At 41.9% G+C, this 19,457-nt stretch overlaps 1 protein-coding gene across 1 annotated transcript in view; it reads right to left on the bottom strand.

The window, feature by feature from the left end:
* The window catches only part of SERPINB5 (serpin family B member 5), a 33,032-nt gene extending 18,447 nt beyond the window's left edge, over positions 1-14,585 (bottom strand). Inside the window, exons 1-4 of the mRNA XM_053571821.1 lie at positions 14,446-14,585; positions 6,922-7,096; positions 4,825-4,962; positions 2,135-2,252 (exon numbers count right to left, since the gene is read on the bottom strand). Of these exons, the coding sequence (XP_053427796.1) occupies positions 2,135-2,252; positions 4,825-4,962; positions 6,922-7,089 (424 nt within the window). The 5' untranslated portion in view covers positions 7,090-7,096; positions 14,446-14,585. The remainder of the gene's footprint in view (positions 1-2,134; positions 2,253-4,824; positions 4,963-6,921; positions 7,097-14,445) is intronic.
* Between the last annotated feature and the right edge of the window lie 4,872 nt (positions 14,586-19,457).

Raw genomic sequence — 19,457 nt, 5'->3', positions numbered from 1 at the left:
AAATCACTATGGGACTCAAAGATAACTAATCATTATAGAGCACAAATCCCCAGTAGCCAAAATAGTTCAAGGGTGACAATATCTTAATAAAAAGAACTTCTCACAGTTGAACAGAATTTGAATTTTTTGCATAAGGTTTTTATTTACCTAATCTCTGATTTTCACATCAATGTGCAGGGTCCACTTCAACAGTTCCATGACCTCTGTATGAAGGGCCATATGTTCGACTTAATATTCAGCTATCACCATCTTAAAATTCTTATTAAATTTTTAAATAAGGGACTATGCATTTTCATTTTTGCGCTGAACCACACAAATTATTTTGCTGGTTTTTCCAAGGCTAAATGATGTGTTAAAGCTCTATCAGTGTCACTGAAGAAACTGGAAGAGCAAAGATGGATGGAAGCCAGTAAGTAATAGAGCTTCAGCTTAAATCCTGAGCTTCTAACTTCAACTTCACAAGGCTTTTCACTAAATTACCTTCTGCTTGGCTTAGCGCACTTAGCACAGTGGTTATGGCGCCAGACACATACACTGAGAGTGGTGTGTTCCAACTCGGTCCCCGCCAGCTAAACAACTGCAACAAAAAAATAGCCGGGCATTGTGGCAGGTGCCTGTAGTCCCAGCTACTGGGGAGGCTGAGGCAAGAGAATCGCTTAAGCCCAGGAGTTTGAGGTTGCTGTGAGCTGTGACGCCAAAGCACTTTACAGAGGGCTGCATTATGAGACTCTGTCTCAAAATAAATAAGTAAATAACCTTCCCCAGTCAAGACCATAAATGCATTAAGATGGTGAAATAAAAGCCCCTTTGAGAGAAAATACAATTTAGAAATTCTGAAAACAAACCTATTTCACAGCAATTTAAACAGGTACTGCTTTTTGCTTTTAATTTTTTAAATTGTATTTAACCTGATGTTACATATACCAAAGCTTTTTCTTTACATATGAAGCCAAAGAAACTTCAAATGAAGTATATTTTTATGTATGATATATATGTATGCATATGTGTGTGCTCGTTTGTGTATCTACGGGTACCATCTGTTGGTTTATATTACCTAATTTGATCCTCACAGCAACCAGGTAAAAATTAGATCACGTCATATGTGGCCCATTTTACAGTAAGTTGAGGCTCCATTTGCAAATATAATTGCAATGCCGTTATAATATAATACAGTTACTAAATGGCTGTGCTTGGATTTGACTGTAGATGCTGAGTGAATCCAGAGTGTTTTCTATGTCCTCACCCTGCGGTTACCGCCCTAAGAAACCCCTTTCCTCCTGAATCAGCTCCGGGGCACCGCAGTTGCCAGCGCTGGTCATTCTCACAGGAAGTGAGTCTCCCTTGCTCCGGAAGTGTATCTCCATCTCGCCGCAGAAGACAGTGATTGCCCAGGCGCTTCTCGCCGTTATGAATAGGTGCTTTTTCCCAGTGAGCCCTTTCCTATACAGATATAAATATATCCCTTGGGGAGGGGGACATAGTGACTGATTAACTCAAAATTCTCTTAGTTCCAATTCCTTTCTAGTAAGAAAGATGACTCACTGGGAATTTTAACGGAGGGAGGAGGTGTGGAGAAGGGAGACTCCTCGGGAAGCCCTGAGCTAGAGACTGGACGGGGAGGTGCTGTGAGAGCAGCGACCAGCAGGGGGAGCTGTGGCACTGAGGACACGCTTCCTCTGAGATTTATTGTTTTTTTCTACGGATGGAAGTTTGCCTAGGACCCCATGTCATTTTTTCCATATTAAATTTGTAGAATTTTTGCGCTGGAAGTGGTGTTGGGGATCATGAAGTCCAGTTTCCAAATTTTAAAACCAGCTTTATGATATGCCCAAAGTCATACTTTGATAAAGGCACAGCTGGGACTCCACTAGAGCATATGGCAAGTGGTGGGAGATCGAGGCCAGGAGGACTAAAACCGAAGCGCCATCAGTTACTGCCAAGTGGAGTGATGATGCAAAAAATGCCCAGAAATCAAGTTGTTGACATGACTTGACAGGGCAAGAATCTAGCTTGTGTACAAAAATATTCAGGAATCCTCCAGATGTTCATTTCTTTAATGCTAGGAGCAAGGATACATAGAAAGTAGTATCTGTCTACTTAGAGATCTATAGCAGAACAAGTGAAGGGTACTTGCCATCTGTGAGATCCTTAATTGAGTTGTTGATCTGACCTTTCGTTTCTTCCAATTTATCTTTGAAGTCTACGGTTTCCAATTCTTTAGCATAGGGTCTCTTAGTACAGCTGATGAACTCCTGAAAAACATACAGTTCATAAAATCACAAAGTACTTAAAGTCTATAGTGAAGCCATTGCATTGTCACACTGTTCTAAAAAAAGGATTCTTTTTCTCTCACTCTTTTTTTTTTTTTTTTGGCTTTTGTTTTAATTTCAGATTAATAAGAGGGTACAAACGATTACATTACAATGTTTGCATTTGTTAGGTAAAGTCCCTGTTGTAGTTGTTCTGCACACCCAGGAGGTGTGCCACAAAAAGTGTCTTAAATACCTAGTCCCATGGATCGATAACACTATATGAATTGAAACCTCATGTAGAAGTTCGTGGATTTTCTTTGTAGCGGACTTTTTTTGCAATTATAAGACAATTCCAATTGTTAAATGCATCCACCAATTTAGTATCTGCTTTGGGGAAAACAAAAGAAACACTGTGTTAAATATACCCAAATATAATATGGATTCCAATTTCAGAAACATTAAAATGTTCTACATACATTTTCACATATATGTTAGAATAGAGAAAATGTGCAGAAAAGAGAACTATAAGCATTAAACTCTTGTCCTCGCTGAAATAAATAAATATTCTACGGCTCTTGCTACTCAAAGTGTGATCCAAACTGGCACTGCAGTATCACCTGAGACCTTGATACGAATGAAGCACCTCAGGCCCCAGCCCAGGCCTGCTGAATCAGAATGTGCATTTTAACAAAACTTGCACGTGTTTTATCTACGCATTTAAGTTAGGAAACACAGTGCTATAGAGAACAGAGCAGTGGATCCAAGACTTAATACTTGTTAAAAGTACAAAACCCTAAGTCCCTTCTCCACTGACCTTGATTTAATAAATCTGAGGCCAAGAATGTGCCCTTTTAACCCCTAGGTAGTTCTGATGCAAGTGGTTCTACATAGACCACACTTGTTCAGACTATTAGCTAGTAAATTTGCGGATGTTGTACAACCAACAGAAGCAATAGAAAGCAGTCTTCAAAAAATATTTACAACTCCTACCCTGGTTGAAATAATTCCAAATATTGAATGAAAGTTCAACAAAACTAAACATAACTTTAATAAATGTCATGTCAGTCATTTCACTTCTAAGCACAAGGCTCTTTGAATTTCTTCAGAGAAGCTACAGCCTCAGCCAATAAACTTCAGTTAATTGCACACTAACCTTGGGCCTGACTGTTGCCATTGACTGAGAGAACGGGTGCTACCTAAGAACATCAGAAAGCCTCAGCAAGATGAAGGGCCTCCATTGTCCTCACTCTCAGCAACAAAAATGTATTAATCAGCGCCTTAAGGATCAGCTAGGGAGCTTTTAGAAATTTTCCATTTTCAGGCTCCAAATCATATCTGAGATTTTTTTAGTTCCCCAGGTGATTGTTGGAACAAAAATGATTGTGTATATACGTCTTTAAGCAACAATAGCAAACTCACAACCGTATCTGGTTATCCATGTCCTCAAAAGATCTCGAATAGAAAAACCAATACCCACCACAGAAAGCTGTAAAATTGTACTTAATCTTTAACTGGGAGTCTAGCCTTTAGATTTGGAAAGCTGGAAATTCTGACAATCCAAACAGGAAGTAAATCAATTCGACATGACATGTATTCTAGAATATTGGTTATGTGTTTCAAATTTTAAAAATATCATGGTATAGGGCAGCGCCTGTGGCTCAGTCAGTAGGGCGCCCGCCCCATATACCGAGGGTGGCGGGTTCAAACCCGGCCCCAGCCAAACTGCGACCAAAAAATAGCCGGGTGTTGTGGCGGGCGCCTGTAGTCCCAGCTACTGGGGAGGCTGAGGCAAGAGAATCGCTTAAGCCCAGGAGTTGGAGGTTGCTGTGAGCTGTGTGAGGCCACGGCACTCTACCGAGGGCATTAAAGTGAAACTCTGTCTCTACAAAATAAAAAAAACATAGTCAAAAAATATATATCATGGTATACTCTGGGGCCCAATGTAAGTAACACAGTGTTTTCTGTATGATTCCTTCAAGATATGGCTGATCTTAAATAACCAGTGCTGCCTTGTGTAGACATCCATCTGAACACCCTAGTAAAACAAACAAAACCAATCTGTGACTGATGAAAACTATTGATTCATAGCTACTGTTTTTCTTATTGATTTTGAGGAACATAAGAGCATTGTGTGCCTAAACAAATTAGGTGGAGAGCTTAAAACATTGTCCCAAGCCATATGTCCTAATGTTTATGGAGAAAAATATTTAAATCATGAGGTGTCATACACTCCTTGTCCAAATAAACTGCTGAGCAGATACACTTATTAGAGAGTCAATAACTACATTCTCCTTTCTCTCAGAGGATGCTAAAAGGAAAGGTAAGATTTATGAGTGTTTAAAGAGGGAAGGGGAAGCCCACAGCTTCTCTATATTTTGAGCTAGATGTGACCACAATTGATTCCCACTGTATTCAACCACTCCATGGAGTTTTACTTAATTTATCAAGCCTCAAACAATAAATGAACACCCTAGAAACTCACTGATAAAAGTTATAGGTCTAACAACGCAGAAGTGCTACTCCAGGTTTTAAAAAAAACGCTAGATGGTACTAACTGCTTTAAAGAACTTACCGTTGAAGGATTCAGGGATTTGTCTACATAGAGCCGTTTGATTAGTTTCAGTGAGTAAAAGGAACTGAGTTTGTTGACATCCGATGTTACTGTTTGAAATCCAAAGGGCACATCTTTGACATTCTCAAAATGAAGAACCTGTTAAAAGAAAAATCCATTACCCAGAAAGCAGTGCCTCTTCCCACTGAAGTGGACACATGACAATAGCCAGTCTCCTGGGGGTGAACTAAGTCTCCCTGTTCATTTGTTCCCATAAAGCAAGGCTTCTCGGCCTTGGTGCTGTGGACATACTGGGCTTGAGAATCCTGAGTATTGCAGGGGACTCGGCAGCATCCCTGACCTATAGATACAGTAGCACTCTGTCCCTTTCTGTAGCAACCAAAAATGTCTCCAGACGTTGCCAAATGTCCACAGAATGGGAAGCAGAGGACAAAATGTTCCCAGTTGAGAAACACGACCCTAAAGACAGTTTTCGTAATTCACTAGAGGGAAAATCTGTCCTTTCTTCAAAGTGATGCCCTTACTGCTCACACAGAAAGATTTTCAAACTTGAAAAAAGATGAAGCAGGTTGTAATTTCTACCAATTTTAATGCCAGGAGAGATAATCATTAGGCAGGAATCAGATTCCAGGACAGAAGCACCTCTAGGCAGAGTATCCTCTCCTTCTAGATGCTTCAGGAAGAGCCAGATGAATGGACACACCATGGATGACAGGCAACCACAGCACATGCTGGGCTTCCCTGGGAGCCCTGCCTTTGAGTTCCAGCCTTCATCTACTAAAAATAAAATCTTGTCAACTCTTCAGAGCCTTCTTTTCCCCTCTGTAAAATGGACTGAGAGTACTATTATCCTGAGTTGTGATGAAGATTACGCTTCTTATGTAAAACACCTAAAATATCATATGGATTCAAATTGTTAGTTATTATTTTTATAGTGATATCCTAAGCCATTTCAAGCCAGCATGCTCTCATTTGCATGACTTAAATCCTTGTATTTTGGTCCTGACATTTTTTTTGTTGTTGTTCCAACCAATTACAGTCCAGCGTCTTCTCTATTTTCTGGCGCCACAAAATGTGATGTCAGCATAAGATGACTCTCTTCACACCATAACTCATGATGGCCACACCCTGATACCACACCTCAGGTAATGCCACCAAACCAGCACATTGTGAATCACAGTGCCTCGGCCTGGCAGGGTCAAATTGGCTGGTCCCAGGTGGTTCATAACTCTCATGTCTAATGATGGGGGAAGGAGACCACAAAACTAGAGTCCAGGTAACTGCTAAGGAATCAATTACATGTACTGAGAAGACCTTGGTTATGATTTGGGAACATCCCCACTACCAGGTATTTCTCTTGTCTGCCCTCTCTCTAATGGAAGATGAGATATAGTGGGAGATGGAGTAGGGAATATGGGGTGGAGAGTTCAGGGTGAGGACAAATAAGAAGACACATCTCTTCCTGGGACCACAGCCACTCCCTGAAGTCCCACATGTAAATTCTTCATCTTGACCTTAACAACATTTTGTGGGTCATACTTTCTGGGGATTTCTAGATACGAGAAGGTGTTCATTTTTTAAAGGCTTATAAGCTCATGGAAAAAAGATTCTGTTGAAACTAGAATGAAATGGAATTAGAAGAACATTCACCTATTATCAAAAAGTACATGAGGTAAAATGGAACAGTCAGGAAAATCATCTCATTTGAAGCTCTAAGAACTTTACAAAGCTAGATAATCAACCCCAGCCAAAAAGAAATCCTTAAAAAATTATAGAAGTTCCTTGATGTACAATGAGGTTGTGTCCTGATCAAACCATTGTTAGTTGAAAATATCTCAAGTCAAAATGAAAAGCATGTGATTACCTGGAAGATCTCCAAGTGCTCAATCACAACCTGGGGCATGCTCTAAATATGGGTTGCAGGACCCATAAATGAACTTCCACATTTAAAAATAGATTAAGAGAGTCCTGGAACTGCCACACCTCTCAGTCCTGAGCAATTCTGACCACAAAGTCTCCATTCATTTCTCACCCTAGGTACTGCCTTTGGGTTTTAATAACAGTATTCCCACTTAAGAAATGAGGCATGGTGTTTACCTGTCCAATTTCACTTGCTGTATCCCCTTTGGCACCAACTTGAGCAAGTGATAGAGAAGTGGAGAGACAGATTGGAGAAAAAATTACATTGCCCACTGGCTCCTTATCACACAGTTGTTTAAAAAGATCAACAGCAAAAGCCGAGTTTGCCAGTTGCAGGGCATCCATGGTGAGCCTGGAAGCAAGAGCAAGGGAGAAATTAATTTCTAGACCATGTTTAAGGTGTTCTAAACTGCTTCCTGCCAACACAATAAGAATTCTATTTCAACAAAGTACTGATCCTTAGTAGGAAAGAGAAAGGAACTTTCAGTAAATTCCAAAAGCAAGCCAGCTGGGGTCCAGAAAGTCCCCTGGGTGTGCAGCTTTGCCTGGAGTCTACAAACTTGGACCTGCTCAGCCACGTGCCACTTGATAAGAGCCCACAGGTCACACCTGTTCTTCAGCAAGTGGCCAGAGGAGTTGACAGCACAAATCAAAACTGGCTTTATTGATCACAGATTGCTTCATTCAGGATTGCAGTTAAACCATACAAAATTGAAATTTGTAATGATTAAAAATAATCAAATTACATAAGTTTTGTGTGGTTCTATTTAATATTTAGTAAGTGTTATGGGTCAAGTGGTGTCCCCCAAAAAGGTATGTCAAAATCCTAATCCCCAGTGAATGCCTGTGAATGTCAGCTTATGTGGAAATAGGGTCTCTGCTGGTCCTTCACTAAGTAGTTCAGATGAGGTCAAGCTGGAGTTAGCTGGGCCTCATCCAGTGAGACCGGTGTCCTTATGAGAATAAGAGGAAAGACAAACAGACACGCAGAGAGGGCAGCTGATGAGACACCAGGGAGCATGTCCTGTGACAGGGGAGGCAGAGGTGGGAGTGATGCTTCTCCAAGCCAAGAAATGCTAAGAATTGCTGTCAACACCAGAAAGTAGAGAAAGGTGTGGAATAGCTTCTCTCCTGAAGGCTTCCGAGAGAACACGGGCCTGCTGACATCTTTATTTCCAAGCGCTGGCCTCCAGACGTGGGGGACAATAGAACTGTTGTTGTTTTAAGCCACCCAGTTTGTCCCTTGACCTTGGCAATCTCTAAAACCCTCTCAGGGGGTCCATGAGGTCAAAACTGTTTCCATGATAATACTTAGATGTTATTTGCCTTTTTTACTCTCACTCTCTCTCACAGACATACAGTGGAGTTTTCCAGAGGCTGTATGATATGTCTTCTAGTGAGCCAAATATTGAAGAAATTTGCAGAAATGAATAACAATGTCACTCTTCTCCCTGCGATGTTTTGCTTTAGAAAATATTTATTTTATGAAAATGTTATTCATATTAACATACAATAGTTACATTGTTGTTATTTTTAACTAGCAATTATTTCAAAATTTTTCCAGTTGGAATTTCTAGTTTGTTAAATACTGATAGATATAATACCCACTTTAAAATAAAAAACAACTCTTTGAGGTCCTCAAAGTAATTTTTAGGTGAATGAAGTAGTTCTGAGGTTGAAAAAGATTGAGAATCACTACCCTAATTAGAGGTCTACCTGCCTATTTAGTCTAGTAGTTACTGGTTGACTCCCAAGCCCCTAGGTAAGTTCAAACAGTCAGGGCTTCTTTTTCTGGAAGCCAAGCTGAGCTGCATAGATTCTCAAGGCTTTGCCTGACCCCAGGAGAGCATGTTCTCAGGGACTTCACTTGATATTACTACCCTTGGGTGATTAGGGCATGGACCAGGGCCGGAACCTTTCCCCCTGACAGTCAGACGCACGTACACAGATGGACAGTGAATGTAACCTCAAAGGTCTTCAGGTAGGACACACAGCCTGGTGCCGGAAAGTGAACTCCTCTACACAAGACAGAGGCTTTCCCTTAGCCAAGACCCAAGAGTGTGATAGAGCCAAATGCATGAACAGGATGGCAATTTACACCTTGTTCCTGGACAGAAATTCAAAGTGTAGACATGAAAATAAGATCTAGGAGTGGGCCCCTGGTCTTCAAATATTTCTTTAGAATTCTCCCTTTTATGGGATCGATGGCTTGTGTATGGGATGGACTCAAATACATATCTCAGAGTCTGAGCGAGTTCATTCGCAGAGAGAATGTTTTGTTGACCCAGTCAAACAAAACATTGCTCATCTCCACCTACTTTTCCTTCTCTCTATGTCCCCGATCAGTACAGCTAGTGCAGCCCGGTGTTCCCATCACAAATCTCCCAGAACATAACGTGAAGTCAGGTTGGGCATCTTACTTTTCTTTAGAGCCCCCACATCCTTATTTCTTCCTCTTGATGCAGGGGCAAGAGCCACGGGGTGACTCACAGCCGGTGGAAGCTGACCGTGCTAGGCATGTCCTGACACCGGCTGAGTGTACAGAGACAAAATTGGGGAGGCCTGCGGAGAGTTTCAACCCGCCTGCCCACCACTGGGGATACTAGAAAAACCTCCTCACTTTTGGAACAGACTTACAGAATAAGAAGTCTGGCTTCCTCCAGAGGGAATCTCACACTGATAATGCTGAGTTTGTCTACACCTAAAACTCAGCATGTACACGGAGTCCTGAGCTATTTCTTCACCAAACAGAAAAGCCTAAACCCAGACCCCTCCAAGCTCTTAACACTGCCGCAACTTGGGGCCCAATTACACAGATAATAATATGACAATACTCAAACTATGCTTTAACAAACACAGTAGTTCTCCCCAGCAGTATTTGCTACTCTCAGGAAGAGAAATTAGAATAATTTGGCATCATTAATAACCAACTGTACTTTTTATGATGTCCTTTGTGTAGAAAAACTTTCAGACCTTGTTCTAATCTGCTGAGGGAATTTGACCACAAACACCTAGAAATAGATCCTAGAAGTGGATCGCAGGGTTAGGAAATGTTCGTTTTACCATTTTTCAACCAGAGCATCATTCATTCACTCATTCATTCATTCAAACATTTTGGGATACCCTTAGCCTAAATGACTCTGTGAGTGAAAGATGTGGCTTCTAGCGCAGTTAATTACACAACACAGCTAACTATGCTGCAGCTCAAGGCTTAGACCCAGGTCCCTGTTAAGGAATGTAGATCAGTGCACACCTAACATCCCACCAGCTGCAGACCCTCCCGTGCATGGTGTCCTCAGTGCATCAGTGCAAATAGTTCTGCCTTCCTGATCATGTGCTGACCAGCCCCCTTCTCAAAAAATTCTCCTTCAGGTTGGGGAAGGGCATGCAGCCCTTAATATCTGTGTTCCCAGAAAGCAGCATTGTTTGATGCAGGCCAAAGGATCAGAAAAGGTCAGGAAGGGAAATTTTTGTACTGGCAAACAATCATCCTCTAAGTAATCAAATATTGCATGGTAAATCTGATCAGTGACTCATAATTAGTCCCAAGTGACCTAAAAACACCCTTGAAGATGATCTGGTCTGAAGTAATTCTAAGGATAACATTGGCCACAACAATTGTTACCTCTCTGTGTAAGACAATCAAAGCATTTAAACAAATCTCAGCAATATTAGCAGTACACACCCAAGAAAAAGCACCAAGTTCCAACATAGACAATTTTTGTATGATCAAATGCTATAAAAATTGTAGGTGCAAGAGATTAGCAATTCCTGTATGGTAAATTTGCACACCTAAGGATTTCTGTTTGAAGTTCTAAAAATCCCTACAATTGTTTTCCATTTGCGACCTTCTTGCAAAGATGTCTTCTTTCATTTCATGAAAATGCTGTAATAATTTTAACAAAGAGAATTTCATTTCTATTGTTTTTGTTGTGTTACATAAATTTACATGACAAGAGAATTTCTTCTATCTTTAGAACACAGAAAACACTACATCTTTTAGTTGCTTCCAAGTTTAAAAGGAACTTTTATTTTACCCAGAGAAAGGTGAGATGGACTTATTTTAAAGGGTAATGTGAATGCAGTTTTAAGAATCTATTTCACAGTGCCTTATTTTGTAATACGGCCTAAAATCACAAACCTTTAAAGTGGGACAAGATCTTTGAGAGGATCTAGGCAGGCCCCACCTCTTCATTTGAGAGATCAGGCAGCTGAAGATGAAGTAAGTCTCCCAGGCCACCCCCGCAGGGAGTGAGAGTGGCAGAACCAGCCCTGGAATTCATTTCTTCCAGCTCCCAGCCTGGGACCTCCCACCACACCTTACCAACTGCGTCCTTGGTAATTTCATCTTTGCTGGCATTTGTTCTCAGAAGGCTCTAGAGTTCCAAAAATTTTACATGTCTGAATTATCCTTTTAAAAATACCTAGATTTCCTGTGTGGGTTTTTTTTTAATCAACACCAAATGTTTTCCCTTTGATTTTCCTGCTTGAGGGGCTCTTGTTCTCTTTTTGCCACTGATGCTCCACACTCTTAATGTTACATTGCTTTTCTCTAACAAGTATCGACTAGTACCCAGTGTGTGTCAGTCAGTGAGGTAGGCCATAAGAAATCCAAGGTGAACAGGAACTCCTGCCCGCAACGAGCTGTCAGCTAGTGGCCTGATAAGTGTGACCAGTGTTTTGCTGAGGTGCACGAGTCTCCACGGGAACCCCCAGGAGCTCACCCATCCTAGAAGCCTCAGTGTTACATCCTCACGGACAGTAACATCTTGGTAAGCACACTAAAGGTGAGTCGTAAAGGGTAAGTAGCAGTGAGCCATGCACAAACCTATGCCACAGAGGACCGGCACTATTCAGAGAGTGTAAGTAGACCCAAATGGTTGGGACGCCTGTACTAGGGTAGCAGACGGGGTGCTGACTTCTCCAGACTTACAGCTTGTCACTGGCCCATATGAGGATTTCCTAAGTGTTTAATGCATTTAAGCCAATGGTCCTCAAACTTTTAGTCTGTGGACCATTTGGGTGAGATAAAGGCTATCTGGATAGGGTGAGTATGTCTGTTCCACTTTGCCTGGGACAGTCCTGGCTTCTCTTGTCCTGGCATTAGTGACAGTGCCCCTTTTACTCTCAAGCATATTCTGATTTGAACAATGTTCATTCTACTTAGAGACCATCAACCACACACATCACAGCTGTATGCATAGTGTTTACATCCATTAAAAACTAGCGTTTCGGGCGGCGCCTGTGGCTCAGTCGGTAAGGCGCCGGCCCCATATACCGAGGGTGGGGGGTTCAAACCCGGCCCCGGCCAACCTGCAACCAAAAAAATAGCCGGGCCTTGTGGCGGGCGCCTGTAGTCCCAGCTACTTGGGAGGCTGAGGCAAGAGAATCGCTTCAGCCCAGGAGTTGGAGGTTGCTGTGAGCTGTGTGAGGCCACGGCACTGTACCGAGGGCCATAAAGTGAGACTCTGTCTCTACAAAAAAAAAAAAAAAAAAAACTAGCGTTTCGCTGAGTTAAAGCATTGTAGATATCAGCCTCACCTGGGTCATTTTATAAATGGAGGTATGGTGAAAAAATCAAAAATTTGGGGTGGCGCCTGTGGCTCAGTTGGTAGGGTGCCAGCCCCATATACCGAGGGGTGGCAGGTTCAAACTCAGCCCCAGCCAAACTGCAACAACAACAACAAAAAATAGCCCAGCGTGGCGGCGCCTGTGGCTCAGTGAGTAGGGCGCCGGCCCCATATGCCAAGGGTGGCGGGTTCAAACCCAGCCCCGGCCAAACTGCAACAAAAAAATAGCCAGGCGTTGTGGCGGGCGCCTGTAGACCCAGCTGCTTGGGAGGCTGAGGCAAGAGAATCGCGTAAGCCCAAGAGTTAGAGGTTGCTGTGAGCCGTGTGACGCCACGGCACTCTACCCGAGGGCGGTACAGTGAGATTCTGTCTCTACAAAAAAAAAAAAGAAAAAAAAAATAGCCAGGTGTTGTGGCGGGTGCCTGTATTCCCAGCTACTTGGGAGGCTGAGGCAAGAGAATCGTCTAAGCCCAGAAGTTGGAGGTTGCTGTGAGCTGTGTGACACCATGGCACTCTACCGAGGGTGAAAAAGTGAGACTTTGTCTCTACAAAAAAAAAAAAAAATCAAAAATTTGGTGTAATTGGTCCTTAGGGAATATTTGTATGGAATGCCTAAAAACATGCCTCTGTTGCCCACATTCTAAGTCTATGAGGAGAAACAGTAGTGCCAGGTAAAGAAAATAGACTTTACAGCTTCTGCAGCGTGAAAGAATGTTATGAGGGTAAATGAAGTGATTAAGTCAGTAAACGTCCATGAAAAGTGCTGTGTGGGTGAGCAAGTTCAATGCTGCTACTCGTAATAAGGTTAATTGCTTTACTTTCCCATGGCAGGAGAGCCTCTGCTTTCCTGATTTTCTGAAATACCCCATCTGCTCCTGTTTCAAGCCTGACCTTGACAGCTGCCCCACCCAATAGATGCCTAACGGTAAACTCAGAGCCAGACTCAGCAGAGACGCTGAGACACTGAGTTGCTGGGACCACATAGCCTCAAAGGCAATCCACAACCAAAGGGATTGAAATAACGCAATTCAAAGTTTTAGGAAGCGAAGATAAAAAAAAAAACTGTTAACTCATTTTCCGTGGAAAATCCTTTCTTCAGACAGGCTTCCATCTCTCTCCATCAAGGACTCACCAAACACTTGAACTGACTGTTAGGGGCTGAGGTTAGAAACCACTTAAAAGTGCTGAAAACCTCCTGGGAGACGCAGGGAGTGAAAAGATGTTAAGCAAACCCGTGGTGTCGTAGAACCATCCTGAGCTGCAACCTTGGAGGCTAGTCTGAACTGTTTCAGCTGTGCCACTTGTAAGCCGTGTGACTTTGGACAACACTCACCTCTCTGCCTTATCCCCATCTACAAAATGAGGGGGCCGAAATGTGTCTAAGAGCCTCTAGCACTGATAAAATGATTACAAGTCTATGGAGATGCCTGGCATGTTAAATTGGTTTTTAGTATGATTCACTCAAATGAGGCCATTAAAAAATGTAGAGCCTATGAATAGGAAACTACAAACAGCCTCATTTTAAAAGTCCAAGAATACACATGAAATGTGTGACTTGTTTACAGTTATATGAAGCCCATAAAGGCAGAGGGAGACTACTTTCTGCCTGGAAGAACAGTTCCAAGTAGATTAACACTGATCCGATGCCTTAAAATGCATAAAAGAACAGTTGGTAAGTCTGAATCTCAGCCCCACATGGCCAACCAGGAAGGCGAGCCAGAGATGAAAATATTTCTCAAATTTCTCCACTTTTTGAGTACCACATCCTTTCAGAAATGAGCATTGTCAAATTCATTCTGAGTTCCAAGGTAGGGCTGAAAATGTCCTCAGAAATATTTTCTCTTCGATGAATTACAGTCACTCCCCCACCCCCACCCCCACCACCCAAACCTCCGAGCCACATTATTTCTTCATATTCTTACCTTGTATGTTAAGTGATTTTACTCCCCTAATGCCCAAAAGGCTGCGAGCTGAAAGTGCTGCCAAGGTAGGAAATGAGAGGTAACAGCACTGAAGCCAACAATTTATCCTTGAAAATAGCCCATTATATCCATCACCTTCACCATCTCCGAAGAGCTCAAACAACTGCTTTATGAATTGCGTAAGAAAAAAACAGCCCCACTTTGCTTACCTGGAGTTACAGTTATCCTGGAAAATGCTTGGAGAAGGAAACGGCAAGCGAGGAGCACAAAGACCTGGAGGTAGGCACAACCCTCTCCTGGCCGAAAGAGCAGCTGGCTCACCTGAACGGTGCCCCGCCCACCGTGGCCACGCCCAGCCTGCCGCTGGCTCACCTGCACGGCGCCCCGCCCACCGTGGCCACGCCCAGCCTGCCGCTGGCTCACCTGCACGGCGCCCAGCCCACCGTGGCCACGCCCAGCCTGCCGCTGGCTCACCTGCACGGCGCCCCGCCCACGTGACCACGCCCACCGCTGCACCCTTGCTCTTACTCACCCCGCTTGGCAGCTTGTCCGTGATTGAAAGAGATGATTCAGGCTGAAGTTGCTGTTGTCTGCACAGCTTCCAAAGGCCTCCAACGTGCTCAGACAGGAAGGGGCTGTCGGCAGATCCTGCTTTGGGCTAAAGACATAACACAATACGTACATAAAGCCAACTCTACTGGCCCACGCAGGGCTGGAAGGTGAAATATTTTGGGAAATAAAAGGAATATATGATGAGAGTAATACTACAAACCTCTCAAACAGGTTAGTGGCACAAAAAGTAATCTTTATCCTTTACACGTAAACTGCAGTAGCTCGTGTAAGATCACAGAGAGAAGTGGATATATACTGTGTACGCCTAAAAATTAGGCATCATTCCCAAAATACTTAATACCAAATTGTTAGGAGAAATTGTTTAATGGAGTGGAAGAGGGAGTTCCCAATAAAATCCTGTGGGTAGGATTACATAGTTTGGGTCTGAAATCTCTTTGTGGAGCTGCTCTTGACGAATTCCTGTTTTCCTGCCTTCCTGTGCCTCCTTCGTTACGCGAGACCTCCTCTCTTCCTGCCACATCTGTTCTGAGCCAGTTGCTTCTCTGCCCCCTATTGTTCACTTACCTACCACATTGTTTCACAAGAATCTATTTATCTTACAGTCTCACCCAGGGCACCGTGAGAATTTTCAAGGTAAGGACGAAGCCTCATTCATTTTTTTTATACCAATGTTTGGTATACACTTGATATACAATATGTGGTTAGAAAATGCTCGTTGACAGAATGAGTGGAAGCAACTCATTATGCTACAGTAAGATTGAGAGCTTCCCCTTCCCCCCCAATCCTGAGTATTTTATTATTAACCAGGATTAAAATCATAAATTAATAGTTGAACTCCGAAAGTAGAATTTCAGGCATTGATGAAAGGCATAAGATCATAGGAGGGGGCTCTGGGCAGGATGCATTTTAAAAATTACCTTATCCAACTGTAGTGGGAAGGATGAGGGTTTGGGAGCAGAGATGAAAATTTGCAAAATGACTTTACCACTCTTTGCTTTAGAAATCTAAACAAAGTACTTAATCTCTGTAGACTCAGATTCTTCATCAGTAACATGAGATCTACTAAGATATAAATATAAATATATATAGAGAGAGAGAGAGAGCACATGCTAGGTGAAGGGACAGTACATACATGTATCTGTCACATAGCAGGTGCTCCCTAATGGTGGCAGTTACTACCACTTCGCCCATTTGTCAGACAGGCTCAGGGAATAAATCACAGTGGCCAAAAGGCTAAAAGCACGATGTTGACACCTAATTTATCACGGTTATTTATGGAACACCTGCTGCATGCTTGTACTATAATCCAAAAAACCCAAGGGACTTGCCCTTAAATCATAAATTTGACTCCTCTCCCTTTTGATGTTTTAATATCCTCTACAACACTCCTGTTCAGTGCTTACCCAGCCTGGGAAGAAACATTTCCAGGAATAGAGATTAACTTAACTTTCACCATTCAAGTTGAAAGTTACAGGCACCATTCAATTCGAGATATAAGACCTGCTTCCTCTCCCCAAAGTGCTTGCCAATAATCCAGTAAGAAGATAAGAAACAAAAGAACTGAAATACCTGGCAGCATACAAGGAATGTGCAAAGGACAAAAGGAGCTCAGAGACAAGGGCGACCTTTTCAGTCTGGAGGTTGGACCATGGAGGTGATGCCTTTGGACATGAGAAGAACATTCAGGCCCGTGAACAAAGCATGAACAAAGGTCCATAGCCAGGTGATAGGTTAAGAAAAGGTTAAAAAGAACGTTTCCTGTCAAAAGCTTTCACTTGCAGAAGTGTCTCTAGAGATAAGAGGACCTACCTGAATGTTCTCACCTTCTCACTGAACCCAAGGAAGGCAAGGAAACACAAGTTCCACGTGTGACCCGGATACAAGACAAACTGTCGAGGCAAAATGGTGATTCCCATTCAGGCACAGGGGTATTACAATTGTGATTCTATATGACTATATTTTTCTCCATGGTGGTCATAAATTTAAGTTCTTAACAATTCTACCTGGAAAAAAGAAAAGTGGGAGTGGATGGAGTTATCCAGGTAGCTTGCATTCTACAAGTCACACATTTTTAAGCCAGTTTCTGGAGAACGTGACGGCTTATTAACTTTAGGAGAGTGTGTCCTCATGAACTTCTTCTTCATTCGCCATGTGGGTTTCTATGCTGCCTCTTCATTTCAACTGTTCATTTTGATTGGAGTCTGTGATTGATTAAATAAGCATTGTTTGAATGTGTCAGACCCTCAGCAAGGCCATGGAACAGACAGATACCAGGAACATTGAGAGCCAGTTATGGATCTCAAGGAGACTACCGCTTAGCTTTTAAATTTCTATGCATCTGATACTACAGTAATTGTTGTAGTGTAAAAAATACCCTATAAGAAAGTGCCTGGAAAGAACGTATTGTCAGTTATGGTAATGTGTGGACTTAGAGGCATAAGATGTATAAGAAAAGGTTCTACCCATACCAATAACTCAGAGGACAGCCATTTTAAAATAACTATGCATTATTTTATCATGTGTAATCTTTAATCTCTCAACTCTTGAAAAGCCTTTTGTGTGGCCTTATGAAAAGCCAACTCTTAAGCCCTTTTCATCTCCCTTACTTTTGATGAAGTTTGAATCTGCAGGAAGCACATATAAAACCAGACTTTTCCGTTTTCTGTGTGTTTTACGATTCTCTTATTACATTTTCTGTTGATTGCTTCCTCCAGCTAAAATCTAAGCAGGAGAAGTGTGGGGTTGTGTTTTATTCACTGATGTATCCCAAGAACTTAGAATGGTATCTCACACGTACTGGGTGTGGAAGGAATGAATGGGAGATAAGCCTACCTAAAAATGAAGTAGATTGCATAAAACTTTGTCAGTTCAAATAATGATGAATTCAATCCATAAATTTAGAATTGGTTTGACACCAGCTACAGTTTCCTACAGTTCTTTTTATAGATACTAAAGATCACTCCATCTGCTTCATCCCAAACATTTAACATTTATAAAATAAATGTTTCTCTAAAGAATATTTAGTGGGAAATGATACACCTATTTGTAGGAAAAAGCATTTGCTCTATAATTTCAAAATAATTCATAACATTCTTCCCTCTCTTTCACTTGCCACAAAAGCCATTTTACTGACCATATATTAAAAAGAGTAGGTTTTTTTTGAGGGGAGAAATATAACTTGAATAATAAATTATTCATTCATTCATTATGCAATTTTAATGAAACAATAATTTCCTCTAGTACAACTAAGTAATCATTGGCCCAAACATTTAATAACCTAGGAAACTGTTTGTCGGTGCTTTTTCTTACTTATAGGTTGAAACTTTGCAAACATTATGACTCTGATTACTCAGCATTCCAGCCGAGAGATGACTTGACACACCCAGCCACTCCCCAGAATAAAGCAAAGGAGCTTTGTTCCAGCATGCTTAGAATCTCTGTCTCCCCTTCTCCCTGTCTTCCTCTCCTTCTCCCTCCTTCCCCCTCCATCTTCCCTTTCCTCTCCTCTATCTCTCCTTTCCTAAGAAGTTTCAGCCACAAACTCCTGAGTATTCTCCCCAGAGAATCTATAGATCATGAAGTGGGTTTTTATTCCCACTGATAAGTACAATTCTCACCGATTCATACAACAGCTCTCCTGTATAATAGTGGGATAATGTTAGCCTCACACATGTCCCAGGAAGTTCACGATAAAGCCTCCCACCTAGTCACTGAGGATTATTATCTCATTTTCACATGTGGAGAGAGTGAGTCAGGAAAGATAAAGTGACCTTGTCTTGAAGCTTCTGACTGAGATAGAAAAAAAATGTTTTAAAAGCCCCAAATTTATATCCTTTACCCTAATACTCCAATGTGAGAATCCAGCAGTTTGATGCCTTTTGTCTTATCAACTTCTAGTGTTGTTCTGGAAGAAATCTTACATTAAATGATAACCTGTTATGGAAAATCAGGTCTGTGAAGTTTTCTACTAAGAAGTAAACTTAAAGGAAAAATAATAATAATAAAATAAGTGAACGTAAAGGAAAAAAAGACAATAGTAAAAAACCAGAAGAGTGAAAGCTGGACCCCAGAGTTAAACTATGGACAACCAGAAAATGGAAGTGGTACAACTTGCATTTCAGATGCCTTATGCTATATGTCAAGGCACAGGAAATTCAAAAATAAATCACTTAGGTTTCGTTGATGAGTGTAGAAAACAGTGACAGTGCCAGAAAGAGAATTTCTCTTGGAGCCAATTCTGATCCACAGTCTGCCGCTCATTATGTATTAACCATTAACTTAACTTCTCTGGGCTTCAGACTCTCCATATTAAGAAGGTGTGGAGAGGCTGGAGAGGTTGCTCACACTGTGAGGAGGCCCAGCTGGGTGGACTGCCTGAGCTCAGGAGACCAGAGCAAGACCCCGTCTCTACTAAAAATAGCAAAACTAGCCAGGTGTGATAGTGGGGACCTGTACTGTCAGCTACTTGGGAGGCTGAGGCAGGGGGATTACTTGAGCCTAGGAGTTTGAGGTTGCTGTGAACTCTACCTAGGGTGACAGAGTGAGACGCTGGCTCAAAAAAAACAGAGTATATGAATATATAAAATATATAAATATAAACTCATATATATGAGTATATAAAATATATTTTAAAAGATATATATGAATA

The sequence above is a fragment of the Nycticebus coucang genome, chromosome 19 (assembly GCF_027406575.1).
Source record: "Nycticebus coucang isolate mNycCou1 chromosome 19, mNycCou1.pri, whole genome shotgun sequence".
Taxonomy (NCBI): domain Eukaryota; kingdom Metazoa; phylum Chordata; class Mammalia; order Primates; family Lorisidae; genus Nycticebus; species Nycticebus coucang.
Note: the sequence above shows the minus strand (reverse complement) of the source record. Positions and strands in the feature narration are given on the sequence as shown.